General features: G+C 36.6%; 1 protein-coding gene across 1 annotated transcript in view; it reads right to left on the bottom strand.

Moving 5' to 3' along the window:
* Positions 1-1,831: 1,831 nt before the first annotated feature.
* The window catches only part of TMEM236 (transmembrane protein 236), a 30,284-nt gene continuing 13,330 nt past the window's right edge, over positions 1,832-18,785 (bottom strand). Inside the window, exons 3-4 of the mRNA XM_037510679.2 lie at positions 15,757-15,901; positions 1,832-2,475 (exon numbers count right to left, since the gene is read on the bottom strand). Of these exons, the coding sequence (XP_037366576.1) occupies positions 1,928-2,475; positions 15,757-15,901 (693 nt within the window). The 3' untranslated portion in view covers positions 1,832-1,927. The remainder of the gene's footprint in view (positions 2,476-15,756; positions 15,902-18,785) is intronic.

The raw sequence follows: 18,785 nt of genomic DNA, 5'->3' as shown, positions 1-18,785 counted from the left end.
GAAACTACGAAAACTGCAATATAATTTTAATAACACATCTTTTAATCACACATAGAATATCAATGTTTCATTAACATAATTTGCTACAAAACTTATTTAGGACCAAAGATGTGAATTTTATACATACATGAACACACTTAAAATAAAATATCAAAATAAATTAAATTAGGTACTTAACACTCCCCCCACCCTCCAGGTAATCTTCTGTCCATGCCTTCATTATTTGTGTAAAGTATTTTAACTTTCTCAAATATCAGGCACATCCATACTCAAATATTAGCTGCAAAATACATTTTAAATTCAAATAAGTAACATTTTTCAGTTTAAGTACTGTTCTTTCTATAAATTCTAACATAAAGATAAATGTAAATTTATGTAAGCTATTTTCATATATAGAAATATTACAAATCAACTACAAAAGGAATAAAACAGGAAAGCGAAGACAATGTATTTAGCTACTTGTTTCTCAGGATTTAGTATAATTATAAAAGTTAGTATTTGTCTGATAATGAGATAAGAAAGTTCCTTCATTTCCCATGTAAACCTGTCAACCCTATTAAAGTACTCTTTTGTACTATTATTATACTCTTAGATATTATACTCTATATCTCTTAGATATGAAAACCAGGGTTTACAATGGTCAAAGAATTTGCCTAAGTCAAAAAGTCAGAAGTTAAACTTTTAACAACTATAAATAAACCTCTTAAAAGGAGAAGAAAAATCATAAAACTTAAGGGGCAAATGCAATTGGGCAATACGGTGAAGAATGGGGTGGCAAGGAAGTTCAGAGAGTCATTCTTAAGTTATTTATTACCACAGAGCACTGAGCAGACTGGCTATAGAAGTCATTACTCTATATGTAATCTAATGTAACTTTGTAAAGTTACACAAATCTTTCTAGCATCTGAAGTCATACAAAATGAAAAGCCTCTACTGTGAATATCTGAACACTCCAACACACCAAAGATGAATCACATAATTGTTTGTATAATTTTATCACATCGAGATATTCATGTATATATTATCCACACAAAATATTAATGCACTTGCTGTTAGAGTTGTAAGTTGAACTTTTAATTTTAAACAGGATTTTTTCATGATTATTTTTATGATAGTATCAAATTCCACAAATAAAATATCCTTTTACTTTAAAATTGGTTATCTTCAGTTTATGGCTTCCCCTTATAAAACTTGATGAAGGTATTACTGATGAACCTTGACTTCATTATATCAAAGGATATTTATGCTATTACTTCAGTACTAGCAAAAGAACTAAGCTTTAAACTGAGCCAAATACCTGTTAGACTGTATTACTTTTTATGCTGAAATAATTAATTAAATAAAAGTCATTGCCACAGTGGAATAAACAACATAATTTCATCTTTGAAGGAAATCTCACAATTACAATTCACAATTTTTTAAAGTATAATAAAAAAGCTATTCAATAATTTCACATGTATTCTCTAAAAAATAATTCTAGCCAATCAACTCATGTTAGGCTCTTTATATAGAATTTAAAAAGAATGTAATTAAAGGTTAAATGTATATTAAAAATTAAATTTAATGTCATTCTTGGACTTAGTGGTAAAATATGTTCTCATTTTTCAAAAACTTTTATTGAGAGTTTTTAGGAAAAAAATGCAGTATACATAACTAAAAGTACTAACATTTTTTAGAGACACAGGGAGGCCAACTTTTAAGACTAGATCCTGGGTTATATTTAGCACCATTTGTATATATTTTTTAAAAACAGACATGCTACCATTATTAAAAATGGTTTATTCCATACAATCTAGTCTTCATTTCTTTATGAAGTATAAAAACCTATGCCCCAGAAAAGAAAAAAAAAAAAAACAAAACAAAACTTACAAATGTGCATTACATGCTCAATAAAGAAGTTAGACTATATTACATTTTCTTTAAAAAATTAAGATATTTCAAAGGTAGAAAAAACTCTGAATTTGGTTAAATGATTGAAGTAAACATAAGAGAGAGTCACAAGTACATTTTTACAAAGGCCCAATACTGGTGTGACAGTTCCCAGGACAATGATTAAACTAAGTCTGACAAAAATGAAGGGTATATCTTGGAGCAGTATACCGAGAGAATTCAGAAGAGGGTTTTGGGGAGTTAATATAATTCGAAGGAGAGAAATAAAACTGAATATATAGACTGGGTACAGCCAGCCTGACTTGTACACAGCGGGGTGGCCAGCCACACGCACCATTTCTATGGTATCAGACCACAGCAGAAAGCTCCACAGGAAGATCTCAGAGCGGACATCCCGGTGGGACGCTGCCTTCAGGACTCCCGAGTGAAAGGACGGCTCCTGGGGTTCCTCCAGGTGCTGAACAGGTAGCTGGGTCCTCCTGGCAGGCTGGGGAGGCACAGAGTTTTCTTCATGTTGATTCACTTGTTCTGTCACAGTTTTTATGTCCTGCAAAGTGGTTGGGTGGGTGTGATCATCTTCGTTACCTGCAATGAATTGATTTATTTGAATTTAGTTTTTTAATTTTGTTTTGTTTCATGCGAAGTGAAAGTCAGAAAGGCGTTTCTTATATGTGGAATAGAGAAACAAAAGAAACGGCCAGATAAAATTAAATTAATAACAAACCCAACTACATGGAGAGTTGAGGCTACCAAAGGGGAGGTGGAAAGGGGAGAGCAAAGTGGGAAACTGGCACAGTGGACTAGGGCAGAGGACTATGGATGGTGTCTGGAGGGCGGCTGGGGAGGTCTTGCTGTGGTAACATACACCTGAGGGTGTGTTTCTATATCTCTAAATAAAATACAGCATTGGGGCCTCCCCTGGTGGCACAGGTGGTTGAGCGCAGTGCTGTGAAGCTGTCCTCAGCCTCTGCAATGCAGGTTTATCCTGGCCAGCCAGAGAGCTACCCACATGGCACAGCAGACCTCTCCTGACGCCCCTGCTGCTCCCCTCAGCAGTGTTTTCGGTCTGTCTGCCTGTTCTGTTCCCCACTCTGTCTCTGGTGAATCCTTTCACCCTTCCACACATCTGATCTCTACCCTGGTTCTTATATGCATGGATAAATAAATCTTTAAAAATAAATAAATAAATAAATAATACACAGTGTTGTAAACCTCTATTTAAAAGAAAATTAATTTTATTTAAATTTAATTTTTAATTTATATTTAACCTTTAATTATTCTTTTAAAATTTTATTTAAATTTAATTTTCTAATTTTACTTAAATTTAAATATTTAATTTCAACTTAAATTTAAAATTTTATCTATATTTACTATTTTTACAATTTTATTTGTATATGTAATTTTTTTTTTTTTTTAATTTTAAGTTTTGGGCCTCCTTGGTGGTGCAAGGGGTTAAGCACAGCACTATCTAGCTATCCACAACCTCTGTAGCACTAGTTTGAGCCTCAGCCAGCCAGGGAGCAACCCACATGGCACAGCAGACCTCTCCTGCCCTGTCTGCTGCTCCCCTCAGCAGTGTATTTCAGTCAATCTGCCTGTTCTGCTCCCCACTCTGTCTCTGGTGAATCCTCTCAAACCCCACACCTCTGGCCTGTACCCCAGTTCTTGTAGGCATAAATAAATAAATCTTTAAAAAAATTTTAAGTTTTCCATGATTTGAATTTCACACATGAAACTTCAGGATAGCAACAGGTTGCATAATGAAAAGAATACAGAGGCTGAGAAAGTTCCCCATGTCTTTGTGTTTCCCTGAATATGAGTTCAATGTCATTCTTACCATTTCATAATAATAGCCATTATTGGTTACTGAGCTAAGTATTTTCACATGTCATCTCATTTAATCTTCAGAGAAAAAGTTGAAGAGAGGGATTATTATCCCATTTTATAAATATGGAAACTGGAGCCCAAGAGGTAATTGATGCTCATATTCAAATAGACAGTAATGGGCAGAGGTGAAACTCACACTTACATTCATTTGACCCCAACTGACAATCTCTTAACTTTATGGCTACTATTACCAGTCTAGAGGCAATATATCACGTGCTAATAATAAAACTTTCAAATATCAAAAAATTAAATTAATCTAAAAGGTCAATGGTCCAATCTTATCATTTTATAAGAGGTCTACAGAGATCACTAACCCAGATTTCCAACTTTGAAATTTAGTGCTAAGATCACCAGAGATCTTAATGAAGAATGATACTCTGAATCTAATATTGCAAATCTGTTCTTCAGCCAAGGGGTTTGAACTGGCCATTGCAATTAGTTAGACTAAAGCATCACATTCTTGGCCCTGAGGCTGTACCTGGTCATTCATGTCATGCAGTGTATGTGTGTTTATGTGCAAGAGAGAGAGTCAGAGAGAGCGAGACACAGAGAGAGAGGAAGACTGAGCCTCTGCCCATATCCATATGGATGTTGAGGTTAGGGGATTGTGAAGGGATCCTCAAATCTCAAGAATTACTAATTGTATGGACAATATGTTTTTTACATAGGAATGGTATACCACATTATTTTTCAATCTTTTATCTGTTTAAATATCTTTTTTGTTGCTGTGAATTTATTAGGCCTTGGCAATGTTTACTCAGTGAACATGCTAAATTGCCATATTACTTGATAAGACAAAATTTGAAGGGAGTCATTAGACCGAATAGCTCTAAAGGTTAAAAGCACAAAGCCAATAAAAAATGTGTTGGATGGTATTGAAATGAAAACATTTAAAATAAATTAATTATGATTAATCACTGTATTACTTTTACTATTTATTATTTAATATTTACTACTACTATAAATAGGAGTTATTTAACAGACAAATAAACCTTGGTTTTCTTTTTATGCAACTCACTATTTAACTGTGAATTAAGTATAGTTATAAACTAAAAAGGCCATGCAAATTCTTAATGAAACATTATTTCTGGTGTAAATAATTCATAAATAAATGCTAGGAACCATGATCCTTAGAAATCACTTTTCTAACCTTATTGTCACAGTGGGATGAGTGAATACCATTTTAATAATACTTAAATAGAGAAAATTATATACAAGTTACCATTATCTTAATATTCGTAAAGGTGACCTCTTTTTAAACTCAGATGCTCATATCAATTGTATCTCTCATTTTACAAAATAATATAGAAAACATCAATATAGAAAACATTTCTGAGAATATGTCATGTCCAAGAGAACGCTCCTTCACCTCTCTTTACTAGATAAGAAAATCCAAATTCCTTTGTCGACATTACAACACAGTGTATAATTTGGACTTCTGAATATGATTGCTGCTTCAGCATTGTTTCAAAGCCAGGAAGTGGCAATCTAAGAAGTGACACATTAACATTTTTCAAACAGTCAATAGGAGTCTTAATAGCTGAGGGTAAGAGCTGTTTATGTGAACAAAGAGTTCTTAGCTAGTGTTAAGTTTTAATGAATAGTAAGGCCCCAATCCACATGTATTTGCTGAAACCAGGTCTAGGAGGGTCATATCTCCCCACAGCTCAATAAGGAGTAGTTTAGATTTGAAGGTACAGGGATTCTGCTCGCCTCTTTTCAAGGGAGAGCACTAGAACAAATAGCTGGAAAACTCTGCTGGGCTCCTAGGGGGACATTGAAGAAGTCAAGAATCTTCTGGTCATTCGAATGGGCCAGGGTGTTTATCTCTGAGCAGTACTAATGTTCATGTATTGAATACTATTCCCTTTGGCGCCAGGATTAGTTTCCCCTTCAAATTTTAATTTTCTCATTTCCACTTAGCTAGAATTCTTTTTGTTATTGTTAGTTGTTAGTGTTCTGTTTGAATAAAACAGCTTTTATTTGTGCAGAATCCATGAGAGACATAAGTACTTCCTGAGAACTTCACATTGCTCTGTAAAAAGTAAAAATAGCAGCCATTCAGTGCAGTTCCCCACATCTGACACAAGTTGGCAAATTACTGTTTTCAACTGTGCAAACTAAATAATTAAGGAAATGTAATTTTGATCATAGATAACTGTTTAAGTAGATAAATTATACCTATATTACTTTCCTACTTCCATATATTGTTGTATTTCTATCTCTAACTTTTTCCCTAAAAGTTTCAGATAGCTTACAGGGAAAACATGAACATAACAACATAACAAACCACTAGTGAGAAATTTTCTAGAGTGAGCATGTACTGCAAAGAGAATAGGAAACAACAAAAGTTATTTATATTAACAAAAGAGAGAAGTAAGTATCACAAGAAAGGGCACCTACAAATAAGCCAAGAGTGAAATTGATACTGAAAATACACTATTTAGACTCCCATGACAGTTATGACAAATAAGAATATGTACCAAGTTTGGGCTGGGTGTTGGAAACTGAATAGCAAATAATGAAGAGACACTCACCACAAAACCACTCTATGTCTCTAGTGATCACACTAATACACAATAGAAGACAACTTTGTGGCAGGACTTTGCCAGGATGGTAAGTTCTGTCATGGGAGACTGTCATGGGGGTCTGAATTAGATGGTGGGTTATCTGAGAAGTGACAGTTAAACAGAAACCTGAAGAATAAGTAAGAATGGATTAGATGAAGACTAGAGAAAGAGCTTTCCAGGTCATAGGAAAAACACATATAAAGATCTTTCAATGAGAATGGACTGAAAGAAGGAGAGCTTGGGGAGGGGATGGGGAATCAGAGAGGGAAGGAGTGGAGACACTAATATTTATTACGCGCTTTCTACACAACAGGCACTGTTCTGAGCCCTTTTTACGCATTAACTCATTTAATCCCTAGAAAAGTTCTATAATACAGTGTTATTTTCCCGTTTTAAAGATGAATGCACTGAGGCACAAGGACATTAACAATTGTTAATTTAGAGATGGGAACTTCAACTGCAAATGTGGCAGAGGCAGATTATGGAGAGCCTCATGGGCCATGATAAGGTTTTGGACTTTATTTAATTCCAGAGGAAAGCAACTAGAGGTTAGGGTGATGCAAGGCAGGGCAGCCAGAGAAAAGATGGCAGCCACAGAGACAGCTGATGAAGACTGACCTTGTTACTCAATTCACAGCAATCAACAGACCAAAAGAAAGAATTACTCAGTGTGACTCAGAAGTAATCAGTGTGACTGCACTGATTAACAGTTCCCAAAATCTATTTTTCCTGAGAAGAAAATGATCCAGAGAAAGCAAAATGCTAATGATTTAAATATAACATACTGGGGGAAAAATTGGAAAAGGAGAAAATTAACAGTTTTGTTAATTCTTTGTAAAATACGGGGCCTCCCTGGTGGCACAAGGGGTCAAGTCTCAGCACTATGAAGCTATTGGCAGCCACTGCAGCATGAGTTTGATTCCCAGGCAGGGAGTTAACCTACATGACACAGCAGACCTCTCCTGTCTCGCCTGCTGCTCCCCTCAGCAGTGTATTTCAGTAGATCCTCCTGTTCTTCTCCCCACTCTGTCTCTGATGAATCCTCTCACCCCCGCACCTCTGGCCTACACCCCGGCTCTTACATGCATAAATAAATAAATCTTGAAAAAATACGTTAAGTACACAAAGCATTTTTAGTCATGATATTCGTAGAAACTAACAGAAAAATATATCATAAACTAAAAAACACACACCAGAGATTATAAGCATTATTATTTTGATACTACCCACTTAAAAGACACTGTACTCTGTATGGTTTGTGTCCTTTGAGGAGGGCATCTGAGATGGAGAAGACAAAGTCAATAACAAGAATAAATGATGAAGCTCAGCACCTACCTGGGTTATGATAAAGAGTTAATATACATAAAATATTTAAAATAGTCTGCCACATACAAATGTGTGTGATATAAAAAGCAGTTATCACACAATAATTTATTATTTTTAAATGACTTGGCATACAAAATATCAGAAGGTAGGAAACAGTAAAATTAATTACAAATGAAAGTTTAGTAACTGAACAGTAAAAACAAACCACAGTTAAACTTTGGTTTTAGCTACGCTGCCTTCCCAGGGGAAGGCAGGGTGTTTAAGAGATAAACATCCCATCTCTCAGGGGAACTCAAAAAATGAGAAATAATGTCACGCTACAGAGACTTCATAAAGTTTTATGTTAAATTCTCTTATTTGCCTGTCTACATCGCAAAGAAAATTGCCACCCCACAGACACCCTGTGTCAGCAGAGACAACTTATAACAGCTAAAAGGATCCCACCATTGCCTCTCCCCCAATCCCATCGTCAGTGTTCAGTCATACAACCCGGGAGCTTGAAATTGGTGCCGGTGAGATTATTTCACTCCAAAGAAACTGGTAAGTGCTACCAGTCAGGTCCTGCCCTTGTTCCCCTACCTAGACAGTGGTTCAACATTAATCAGCACATGACTACCTATGATAAAAATGCAAATTTTCACCAAATAATCATAACAATACTACTAATGAATTCAAGGCATCACCAGCTCTGGAAGAGCTCATGGGCATACATTGCCTGTGATAAGATAGTTGCAGCAACTCTTTACAAAGGGTATTATATAGTGTTATTCAGTAAATTCAAAAGCCCTAAGATTCAGTTTCAGTTCCCTGCCAGAAATTGCAGAAATTTGACAATGTGTCATTTCTGTATTTTAGACAATATAGAATTTTAAGAGAATATTTTGTCTGAGCACAGCTGGAAGCCTAGATAAAAACCTTCTCTCCACCATTACATTATAGGTTCATCTAATACTGGACAGGAAGTGCTAAAAGCTGATAATATCAATCTTAAAATATTCCATTTTTTTTTAAAGATTTATTTATTGGGGCCTACCGGTGGCGCAGTGGTTGAGCGCTGGGTTGCGAAGCTGCCCGCAGCCTCTGCAGCTCCGGTTTGATCCCCGGCCACTGGGAGAGGGTCCCACATGGCGCGCAGACCTCTCCTGCCGTGCCCGCTGCTCCCCTCAGCAGTGTACTTCGGTCCTTCTGCCTGTTCTGCTCCCCACTCTGGCTCTGGTGAATTCTCTCACCCACCCGCGCTTTCGACTGTACCCAGTGCTTGTATAAATAAATAAATAAATCTTTAAAAAAAAGAAAAAAAAGATTTATTTACTTATTTTATACAAGAACGGGGTACAGACCAGATGTGTGGGAGGGTGAGAGAGGATTCACCAGAGACAGAGCGGGGAACAGAACAGGCAGACTGCATGAAATACACTGCTGAGGAGAGCAGCGGGTGGGACAGGAGAGGTCTGCCATGCCATGTGGGACCCTAGCCGGCCAGCTGGGATCTAACTGGCAGCTCAGAGGCTGCGGACAGTGTCACAGTGCGCTGCTCAACCACCTGCGCCACCAGGGGAGGCCCTATTCCATTTTTAAAGATTATTCAAGAAAAGTTTCTAAATTTTCTGAACTTCAGTTTTTCATTTGGGATATGCTTGCCCTTATCCCCAGTTGTACCTTTTCAGGCTGAGGACTGTTATTTTGTTTAAAATATAGAAATGTAATACTTTCTATATGGCTATATGCTAATGTTGTTGTTAATTTTTTAGAATTGATAAAATAAATTATTGATCATTTGTATATGTAATATATGTCATATAATATTAAATATATTTAAATAAAACAAAACTAGTAAGGTAAAATATTGAAAAGCATACAGTTCTCTTATTTCCAACTATAAATAATTCTAGACTTTGAAATGTATTCTAATGCCTCTAATGACAAGTGCTTGAAGATCAGAGCTAGGAATCTCAGCATGAACCCAATCTAGGTCTCAAAAAGTACATACACCCTGAAATGAGCCTGATTCGATGCCTTCAGAGCACTTACCTCAGCTTTAATTGTACACATTTGTTAATGTAATTTATCAACATGCTATTATGCTGGCTAGACAGTGAGCTCCATGAAAGGTGGACTCTGCCTGTTTTCATCCACCATTGTACACCCAGGACTAGCAGAGAGCCTGGTATGGAATAGCTGCTCCATAAAGATTTGCTGAATAAGATAGGAGGAATTCCTGTTCTGCAGTCTATTAACGAGAGGGATCTATGGGCATCTTGAAGGGAAATTCTGTACTGAGGCAAGAAAAGTTAAGTTAAAGCCTGAATAACACTTGACTCCCAGCCCCTTTTCCACCCCAATCTACAGAGAGAAAGACTCTGGAGTCTTTCATAGGGATACTACTCAGACTGCCTCTGGCCTGAGTCCTAGCAAGAGACCTTTAAGCAAGAACATTGGGCTGATTTGGCTAACAGGCCCTGGAAGAGTTAGAAGCTCCTAGCAGTGCAGCCTGGGGACCTGCAGGGAATATGTAACAAGGCCTTGGGCATAGAAGAGCATGCCCCGCATGTGGCACTGGCAGAGCCCAGCAGACTTGAGCAGACATCAAAGGGAGATAGCACCAAGAGCAGCAGCAATCAATCGTTCAAGGCATTTCAAAGGCCTGGCAGGCACCAATGATGTCAGGAGTTTCCAGGCAGGGGACAAAATATTTGATTCTGGAAAATGAGAATCACAGGAGGCAGCCCTTGGATTCACCCCCACACATACAAACACACACACACACACACACACACATCCCCAGAAATAGGTGTCCTTGTGGTTCTAAAATATAATAGAAGGTGGGAGGAAAGCCCCAGCAAAAGCAATATTCCTATGCACAGGATCCTAAACTAACACACAAACTATGTAAACAGAACTGGCCTCAGAATGTCTGCACACTCTGCAGGGCATTAGCTCAACCTTCTTCTCTCTCTTCACTTTTAAACAAGAAAATCTTGTCAAGGACCTGTGCCTTAAATTTCAAACTGGGCTCAAAAACCTGTTGGCTATGATATGGAAAATGAGGCTTGGTATTATAAAGTAATGCATGCCGAATTCTTTATCAGTCTCCCCAAAATATTTATTACAAAATCTTGCAACTCTCAAGAATATCATTTTATGTGCAAAAAATATTCATTACTTTTTCTCCACTTCGGGAAAAGGTAACAATTGAATGCCAAACTTAAAAGCAAGCAAAGCTGTCCTAAAGCCCCAATTTGAGACTCACAAGCACCTGATGTCCTGTGTCTTTTGGCACTATTTGGCAATATAGTTTCTGGCCCAGTCCACACTGACCTAATCCTGACAGCTGGTACTTCATTAGAAGGTATAAATCAGAAATTCAACCCTTCTCTCACCCCACACCAGTAAATGATGAATTCTTGAGAAGGGGGAGATATTCTAAGATTGACATACTTTCCTGAAACTTCCTTCTTCTAAGTAACCAAGGGAGGATATGAAAGGAAATACTCCCCCTTCTTGGTATGGCCCCGGACACAGTGTTCCTCATGCTTATCCTCTAAACACATTGCAAAACACATTATGGAAACCCAGCTCACACACTGCACTCATAGTGTGTAATAAGCTTTTCTTAAAAAGAACCAAAAGGGAACTTAAAATGCCATTCATTTTATTAGAGAAAAGCAACATTCCTTTTTTTTTTTTTTTTCCTTTAACCTTCTGTGACATCTCTTACATCCTATTTGGTTAAAGTGTTTTAGTCGCTTATCAAGGAAATCTGAAAAGCAGGCTATTTCGGGAGTCTGAATTTGGCCTCAGCATTTACTTGCTATTTGTCATGTTATTAATATTTCCTATAAACATGGACTCTCAACCAGATTGGGCATCATCACTGCTTGTGGAACTTTAAAAAATTTTAGATGCCAGAATCTTGTTTGAGTCAAAAATTGCACATCTAGATTAACCCAAAGAAACAATCATTTACGCTGTGAGATTCCACACTCTTAGTCCAACAATCATCCCCAATGTGTTGGTCAGTAGATAAAACTCACACAAAAGTACTTTGAAAAGACCCCTCTCATGATTATGGGGCATATCCCATCAGTAAGACCCCCTATATATAACTTAACAGTGGTCCATGGAAATCACTTAGAAGATCAATAAAAAATCATTGCCATTAATTGAAGAAATTTTTTTTTGTAAGTCAATGACAAAAAAAAAACAAACCAAAAAACCTCAAAGTAACAGATTCTTTTCCTTCTTCCTTTCCTGCTCTGCAAACTTCCAAATCTGGATCAGTCCTACAGTTCTATTTTTTCTTTGTCACAGCTTAGATTGCTGAGGAGTGTTGAAAAACCACAGTGTTGGAGATTGGTCCTGGAACCAATCAGATTCATGCTTTCTACTCTTCCCTATACCCCAAGCATCACTCATCCACTTCTCCTTGTCCCTGACCCACTTCACTTCCTTCCCATTTCTGTTAAACATTCTCTCTCTCCTGTTCATCCTCATTGTCTCAGCAGGTATCTTTGCTTTCTATTTCACAAAAATATTGAGACATTATTAGATGTAAATATTTCTTTGCATCAATCCACTTCAGTCACATTCCACAAGAGTGAATAACAGGGGAGCTTTAAAAATTATTACTGCCTGCTCCATGCTCCCAATTATGCTTTACTTATCTGGGGTGCAATCTAGGAGTCAAACCTTATAAAGCCCCTTAGATGATTCTACTGTGCAGTCAAGGGTGAGCATTGCAGTTTCTAATTGGGGAATATAAATCAGAATTATTCAATGTGGTTTTCTATTTTAAAAAATACATATGCCCAAGCCTCATCCCCAGAGATCCTGTTTCTGTATATCTAGGAGACTGTGCTTGGCACTGATACTGATATTTTTAAAACTCTCTATTAAATGCTTTCAAAATGTTAAGAATACCAATACAATAGAGGCAGGGGTCTAAACATGCTTTACCTGAAAAGTAAATAAATATAATGATAAATTAGGGCATTATTTAGAGAGATCCATTTGATTGATTTACATATATATATATATATATATTTAAAAAAAAAACTCTTAAAACCTTGCATATACTCTGAGCCAGAAATTGCACATGTAGAAATTTCACAAATTTATGTTGTGAAATCTGGCAGCACTTGACCCAAGTCTTTGGGTGTTAAAGAGACTACACAGAAGTATCTGGACTAGGGCCACTGAGAGCAGATTTATTTGAAAATCTTACACTGTCAACATCACACCTGGCACCTCTTATTGATGTGACAGTGGAAACCACCTCCACTGGAGAGCTCTGTTGTTTTCCACTCAGATAGCCTGCTGACCTCACCTCTAGCAAGTAGATTCTGACTATGCAGATCTGCCTAATGGAGACAAGCTATCTTGCCACACTGTTTGTACAATCTCCTAGTCCTCCCTCTGTATCTGTCTGCATGTGTATCCAGTCCATAACAGTCCCTTCTGGCAAGCATTGTCGCTGAGAAGTCTGGGCATGTGCAGATGCTTAGGGTCTTCTGAGGACACTCTCTGTGGTCATCATCCTGACATGCAGCTGTCTTCCAGAAGCAGTTGATTCTCTGTGTCTCAGTCTCTGCTTGGTCAGTCACCTTGCAGAGTAGCTTGATTCCCATATACAACAAGGAGTCCCTAAACAGAGGCCACCTGCACCATTCAAACACCTGTGCTCTAACCTGGCTTGTCTCCCCTGCCCAACTCAAACACACATCACTTTATGCATTCTAATCACATCCTTGCCATTCACGTTTCAAGCATTTTCACTTCTGAACAAGTCCTAACAGTAGTATTTACAGTAGTTGAAAACTAGGGGGGGAAAAAACCTAGTAGTCCAGCAAAAGGAGTTAGTTAATTAATTATGGTTCATTAATGTAGTAGTGTTTGACCAATAAAAATAATATAGCAGAAGATACAATAACAAGAACGAGACCCATAATAATACTCATAAAGAGAAAAGAAGTTACAAAGTAAGCTTTCTATTTTTTTTTTAATCCAGGTATCAGTACTTTTTATGTATTTTTAAATGTTGTATATATTTTTATTTTTTTAATTGAGATGTCACTGGTTTACAACCTTGTATATGACTTAAGAGGTTTAAGATCACTCCTTCAAGTACACTTTGTTAACTGAAGAATGCTTACCAAGATGTTATTAGCTATAAATCTCCAGTGTGTAGTATCACAGCTGATTAACATTCTCTTCTTTTTTGCTTATGTCTATTTAATAACCTTTTGAAGTGAATATATTATTTTAGAAAAATAATATAAACTACATTTGCAAGGTTTCCCAGTCTTTGATATCTGTGTACCAGATGACAGTCCTATGTAAGGCTCACTTTACATGAAATTTTATACTTAGATATTATGACCTGGTAATTGCTTGAGGCAATCTTGCAGGTATTTCAAATGGTAACTGGAAATTAGCAGAAAGAATTCCTTTGTCCAGTGAAGACTGCTTTAAGCATAAGCATATTTCATACATAGAATATCTTAAAAGAAAAGTTACACAAAAGTTAAGGTTTTGGAGACTGGAATTAAAATGGTTAGGGTCATGCAAGAGTGTCCATAAATCCAAGCACTGGATTATTTTAGTTTCAGTTAGAATAAAATCAAAACTGCTACAAGATGACAGATGTGGATGTGTTTAAAGATAGCTGGATAAAAAGTACAAACAGAATAGATTTCCTTTCCCAACATTTTCAAAAAGGAACCAAATTATTCTAAACCTTGTTCATCACTTACCCTTTCCCTACAACTTCATGCAAGAAGCCATATTTGTAGCATATGTGCTTTTGTTCAAAATTATGTATTACAATTTATAAGTTTGTGAATGTATGTGTTAATACAAATTCCAGAAGATAAGTGAGAATACCCCAAGGATTCAAAGAGGACTTTCACTAAAAACTTGGACAGAAAGTTCACATAAATGCAGAAAATACAGAATCCTTAAGAACAGCCCAATTTCAGAACAGCTTATGTCTGTAAGTTTGGAGAAGTAGCAAATGCCCTGGATATTCCCAAATCTCTGCAGTTTAAGACAAATACACTCAGTTCTGGAGTGGAGAGGCACTGTGAGAGACTTCCCTCAACAGATGACTGCTGGCTGCCAATTTATCTGCCTTCACCAACCGGCTAAACATAACAGTCCATAGTCTCGTACCCAATGGCAAAGAGCAAATATGGAATTCAGATTCTCAGATTTCCTGGTGGCTTCCAGTTCAGCTTTGCTTTTCAATTTGAGGATCAAGAATAATTGGAAGACAGTGCTCATCACCCATAAATGATTCTCTGCTGTTTTCCTTCCAAGCTGTAGTAGTCATCCTTATTACACTTAAGTTCACTTCCGTGACTCACTCCAGTTACTTACCCACACACCAGGAACTGATTAAACAAAACCCTATTTCCAAAGCAAAATTTTATCCACACAAAAACTAGCATGCAAATATTGTGAATTAAACACAGATATTATCTGTTGAAATTAAATAGAGTTGAGGGAATATATGGTTAACCAAATAAAATAGTCAACTAACAAAGTACTTTTATTTTTAAGGCCAACTTACATTTAGTTTCAACTGAGGCTATTTTGTGCCTTTGGAAGACTGTAGCATATCTTGGTTTTATTAATGTGATCTTTAGGTTTTTTTTACACAATTGAAAACAACATAACCTAGGATGTAACTGCATTAATCATACTAATTCCTGTACCAAACATATCCAAATTAAATGCTTTATTTATTCATCAAAACTTAAGGTTTTAAGAGAACTCCTAAAAATACAAATCTATAATAATTTACCTATATAATGTTCTTGCTAGAGAAAATATTATGGTTTTTAGTATTAAATATTTGGTAACTATTCATTTATCAGTACTATAAAGATGCAAATAAGAATAAATGTCAAGTTCTCAATGTAGGTTTAACGATACTTATATTTAGGTATCTTCATTTGTAATATTCTATCTGTAATATTCACTCTAAGAAAAAGCATCATTAAACATGTCAACAAATAACAGGATGAGGCAGATGAATAATATGTCAACTTTTTAAAATATTTATATTTAAATTAATACTTACTCTTTTGCCTCCCTCTAAGAGGATAAATCCTGAGTTTTTCAATGATGTCAACCACAATTAAGGAAGTCAGAACCAAAGAGACTGGCAGGTCAGGTAAGTTATCAGGGAGAGCAGCAGATATGGTACCAGTAGTATTTTTTTGAACCTGTTTTCAGAAAACCATTTAGAAACGTTCAATTATTTCATTAGTCTAAAAGCAGTGCTAAATTAATTATAAATACTTTTGTTAAAAGAAAGAAAGCTTGGTTATTTGTTTCTCAAACTCCACAAGGTTTTTTGGGTTTTTTTTTAAAGATTTATTTATTTATGCATACAAGAACTGGGGTACAGGCCAGAGGTGTGGGGTAGGAGAGAGAGGATTCACTGGTGACAGAGTGGGGAACAGAACAGGCTGACTGACTGAAATACACTGCTGAGGGGAGCAGAGGGTGAGTCAGGAGAGGTCTGATGCGCCATGTGGGTAGCTCCCTGGCTGGCCGGGATTGAACTTGTGCTGCAGAGGCTGCGGATTGCTTCATAGATTGTGTCTTAATCCCTTGCACCACCAGGGAGAGCCCCCACAAGGTTGTGAACCATTTTAAAGATATATTAAAACTAGAAGAGCTTTCAGTTAAAGACTGAGCTTGGTAAGTGCACACTAAAAATGTAATCGGATCCTAGTAATGGTGGAACAGATAATTTCCTGCAATTCTACTGCTAAACAGAGACTCTGAGAATCCTAGTTCTTCTAACTAGGCACACACATATTGGAGCTTAAGGTCTTCCAAGAAGAGAAATCACAGATAAGCCCTGATAGTTTTGGGGGCACTTCCTTCATCTGACTAAGGTATCAACAGAAAAACCTATGGCAAGTATCATGTAAATGGTGACATGTTGAGAATTTTTCTTCTGATACCAACAATAAAACAAAGAAGACACCATGACCTTTCTAGTCAACATTTTACTAAAGCTTGTAGTTAGTGTAACAAGAGAAAGAAGGAAATAGCATAAAGGGAAGAAAGAAAAACAAAATATTTTTCATACACGATATGAAAATTCTCCCCAAATGTATAAACTATGCATACCAACAACAAAGATTTAGAAAATAAATGTTTTTTAGTGATACCATTCAGTACAACTTTAATCAAAACTTCACCATTTTGCAGAAAATAGCCAGCTGATTCTAAAATTCATGTAGAAATACTAAGGGAAAGACACTCTAGAAGGAAAAAAATCATAGGAAAATTTATTCTTCTGTGTATAACAAGCTATTATAAAACTAACAGAATTACAGCAATGTGGTATTAGTACAGGATTACAAAAGTAGGCAAAATGACATAATAGAAGGCTCAGTAATAGACCAAGTACATACACATCTGATTTATAACAAAAGTAGCACTGCAGAGAAATGTGGGAAAGACAGACATTTTCATTAATTGTGTATAATCCACAGGGTACCACTTGGAAAAAAATAATAAAACTTCACCTCTTACTGCTCAACATATACTAAAATCAGTTCCAGATGGATTGTGAATGTAGAAGAGAGTGGGAGAACAATATGCCCTCCAAAATATAATATAGGAGAATATCGTTAGGAATTGGAGGATCAGTTTCATAATATGAAAAAAATCTTCCCAAACAAGTTACCAAAAGCAATATCCACAAAGGAAATAAACTGATAAATTGGAGAGTTTTTTTTTTTTTAAAGATTTATTTATATAAGCACTGGGTATAGTTAGAAGTGCGGGAGGGTGAGAGAATTCACCAGAGTCAGAGCAGGGAACAGAACAGGCAGACTGATGAAGTACACTGCTGAAGGGAGCAGTGGGCGCAGCAGGAGAGGTCTGCGCGCCACGTGGGACCCTCGCCGGCGGCCAGGGATGGAACCAGTGCTGCAGAGGCTGCAGGCAGCTTCATAGTCCAGCGCTCAATTGCTGTGCCACCGGGGAGGTCCAAATTGGAGAATTTTTAATGTAAGAACTTCTCTTCCTCAAAAGCTAGCAAGCTTATTAAGTCACAGAGTGTGATGATCTACACAATACACACAATCAACAAAAGACTTTAAATCTAAACATACAAATAGCTCTTCTTAATCAATTTTCAAAAGATAAATAAGACAATAGGAAAAAAAGACAAGATAGAAAAAAAGTCAACCTCATTAATTATTGGGGAAATTCAATTTAAAAACAATGAGATTCAAGAATATATCTACCAGAATGGCTAAAATAAAAAGACTTATAATGCAAGTGCTGGTAAAGAGGTGGAACAACGGGCATACACATTCTCTGCTAGCTGAAGTCTAAATTAATGCAATCTCATCAGAAAACTGGCATTTTCTGTAATAGTTGAGCATATGAATATCATATGACCCATGTGTTCTACACCTATATGTTTAACCAATTGAAATCCTTACACATGCTCACCAAGAGACATATCCAAGGATGTTTAAAGCAGCAATACTTTTAATAGTCAAAATTAAAACCTGATATGGCCATTAAGAGTAGAAACGAGGGCCTCCCTGGTGGCCTAGGTGTTAAGTGTCAGCATTATCACTGCCATGGCCTGAGTTGGATCCCCAGCCAGGGAGCTAACCCACAAGGCACAGCAGACATCTCCTGTCTCGATGGCTGTTCCGCTTAGTAGTGTATTTCAGTAGACTGCCTGTTCTGCTCCCCACTCTGTCTCTGGTGAATCCTCTCACCTCACCCTAGCCTCCTGCACCTCTGGCCTACACCCTAGATCTTCTACACCAAAAAAAAAAAAAAAAAAAGAGTAGAAATGATAAGTTGTGACATGGTCGCAAGACAAAATACTCTACAGGAATGAAAATGAACTACAATTATACATAGAAATATGAGTGTACCATAGTTTTGAATAAAAGAAGCCAAACTAGATAGCTTGTTAGCTAGCACAGTAAGGATAGTGATACATAATTTCTCTTTAAAAGAGGCTTTTAGAAAAAGAGGCTTTTTTTTTTTTTTTTAAGAAAGAGGCTTTTAGAGGCTTTAGAAAGCTAGCGAAGTTTTAATTTTTGACCAGAGTAGTGTTTA

Source organism: Talpa occidentalis, unplaced genomic scaffold, assembly GCF_014898055.3.
Source record: "Talpa occidentalis isolate TD23 unplaced genomic scaffold, MPIMG_talOcc4v2.1 talOcc4.14, whole genome shotgun sequence".
NCBI classification, from domain to species: domain Eukaryota; kingdom Metazoa; phylum Chordata; class Mammalia; order Eulipotyphla; family Talpidae; genus Talpa; species Talpa occidentalis.
Note: the sequence above shows the minus strand (reverse complement) of the source record. Positions and strands in the feature narration are given on the sequence as shown.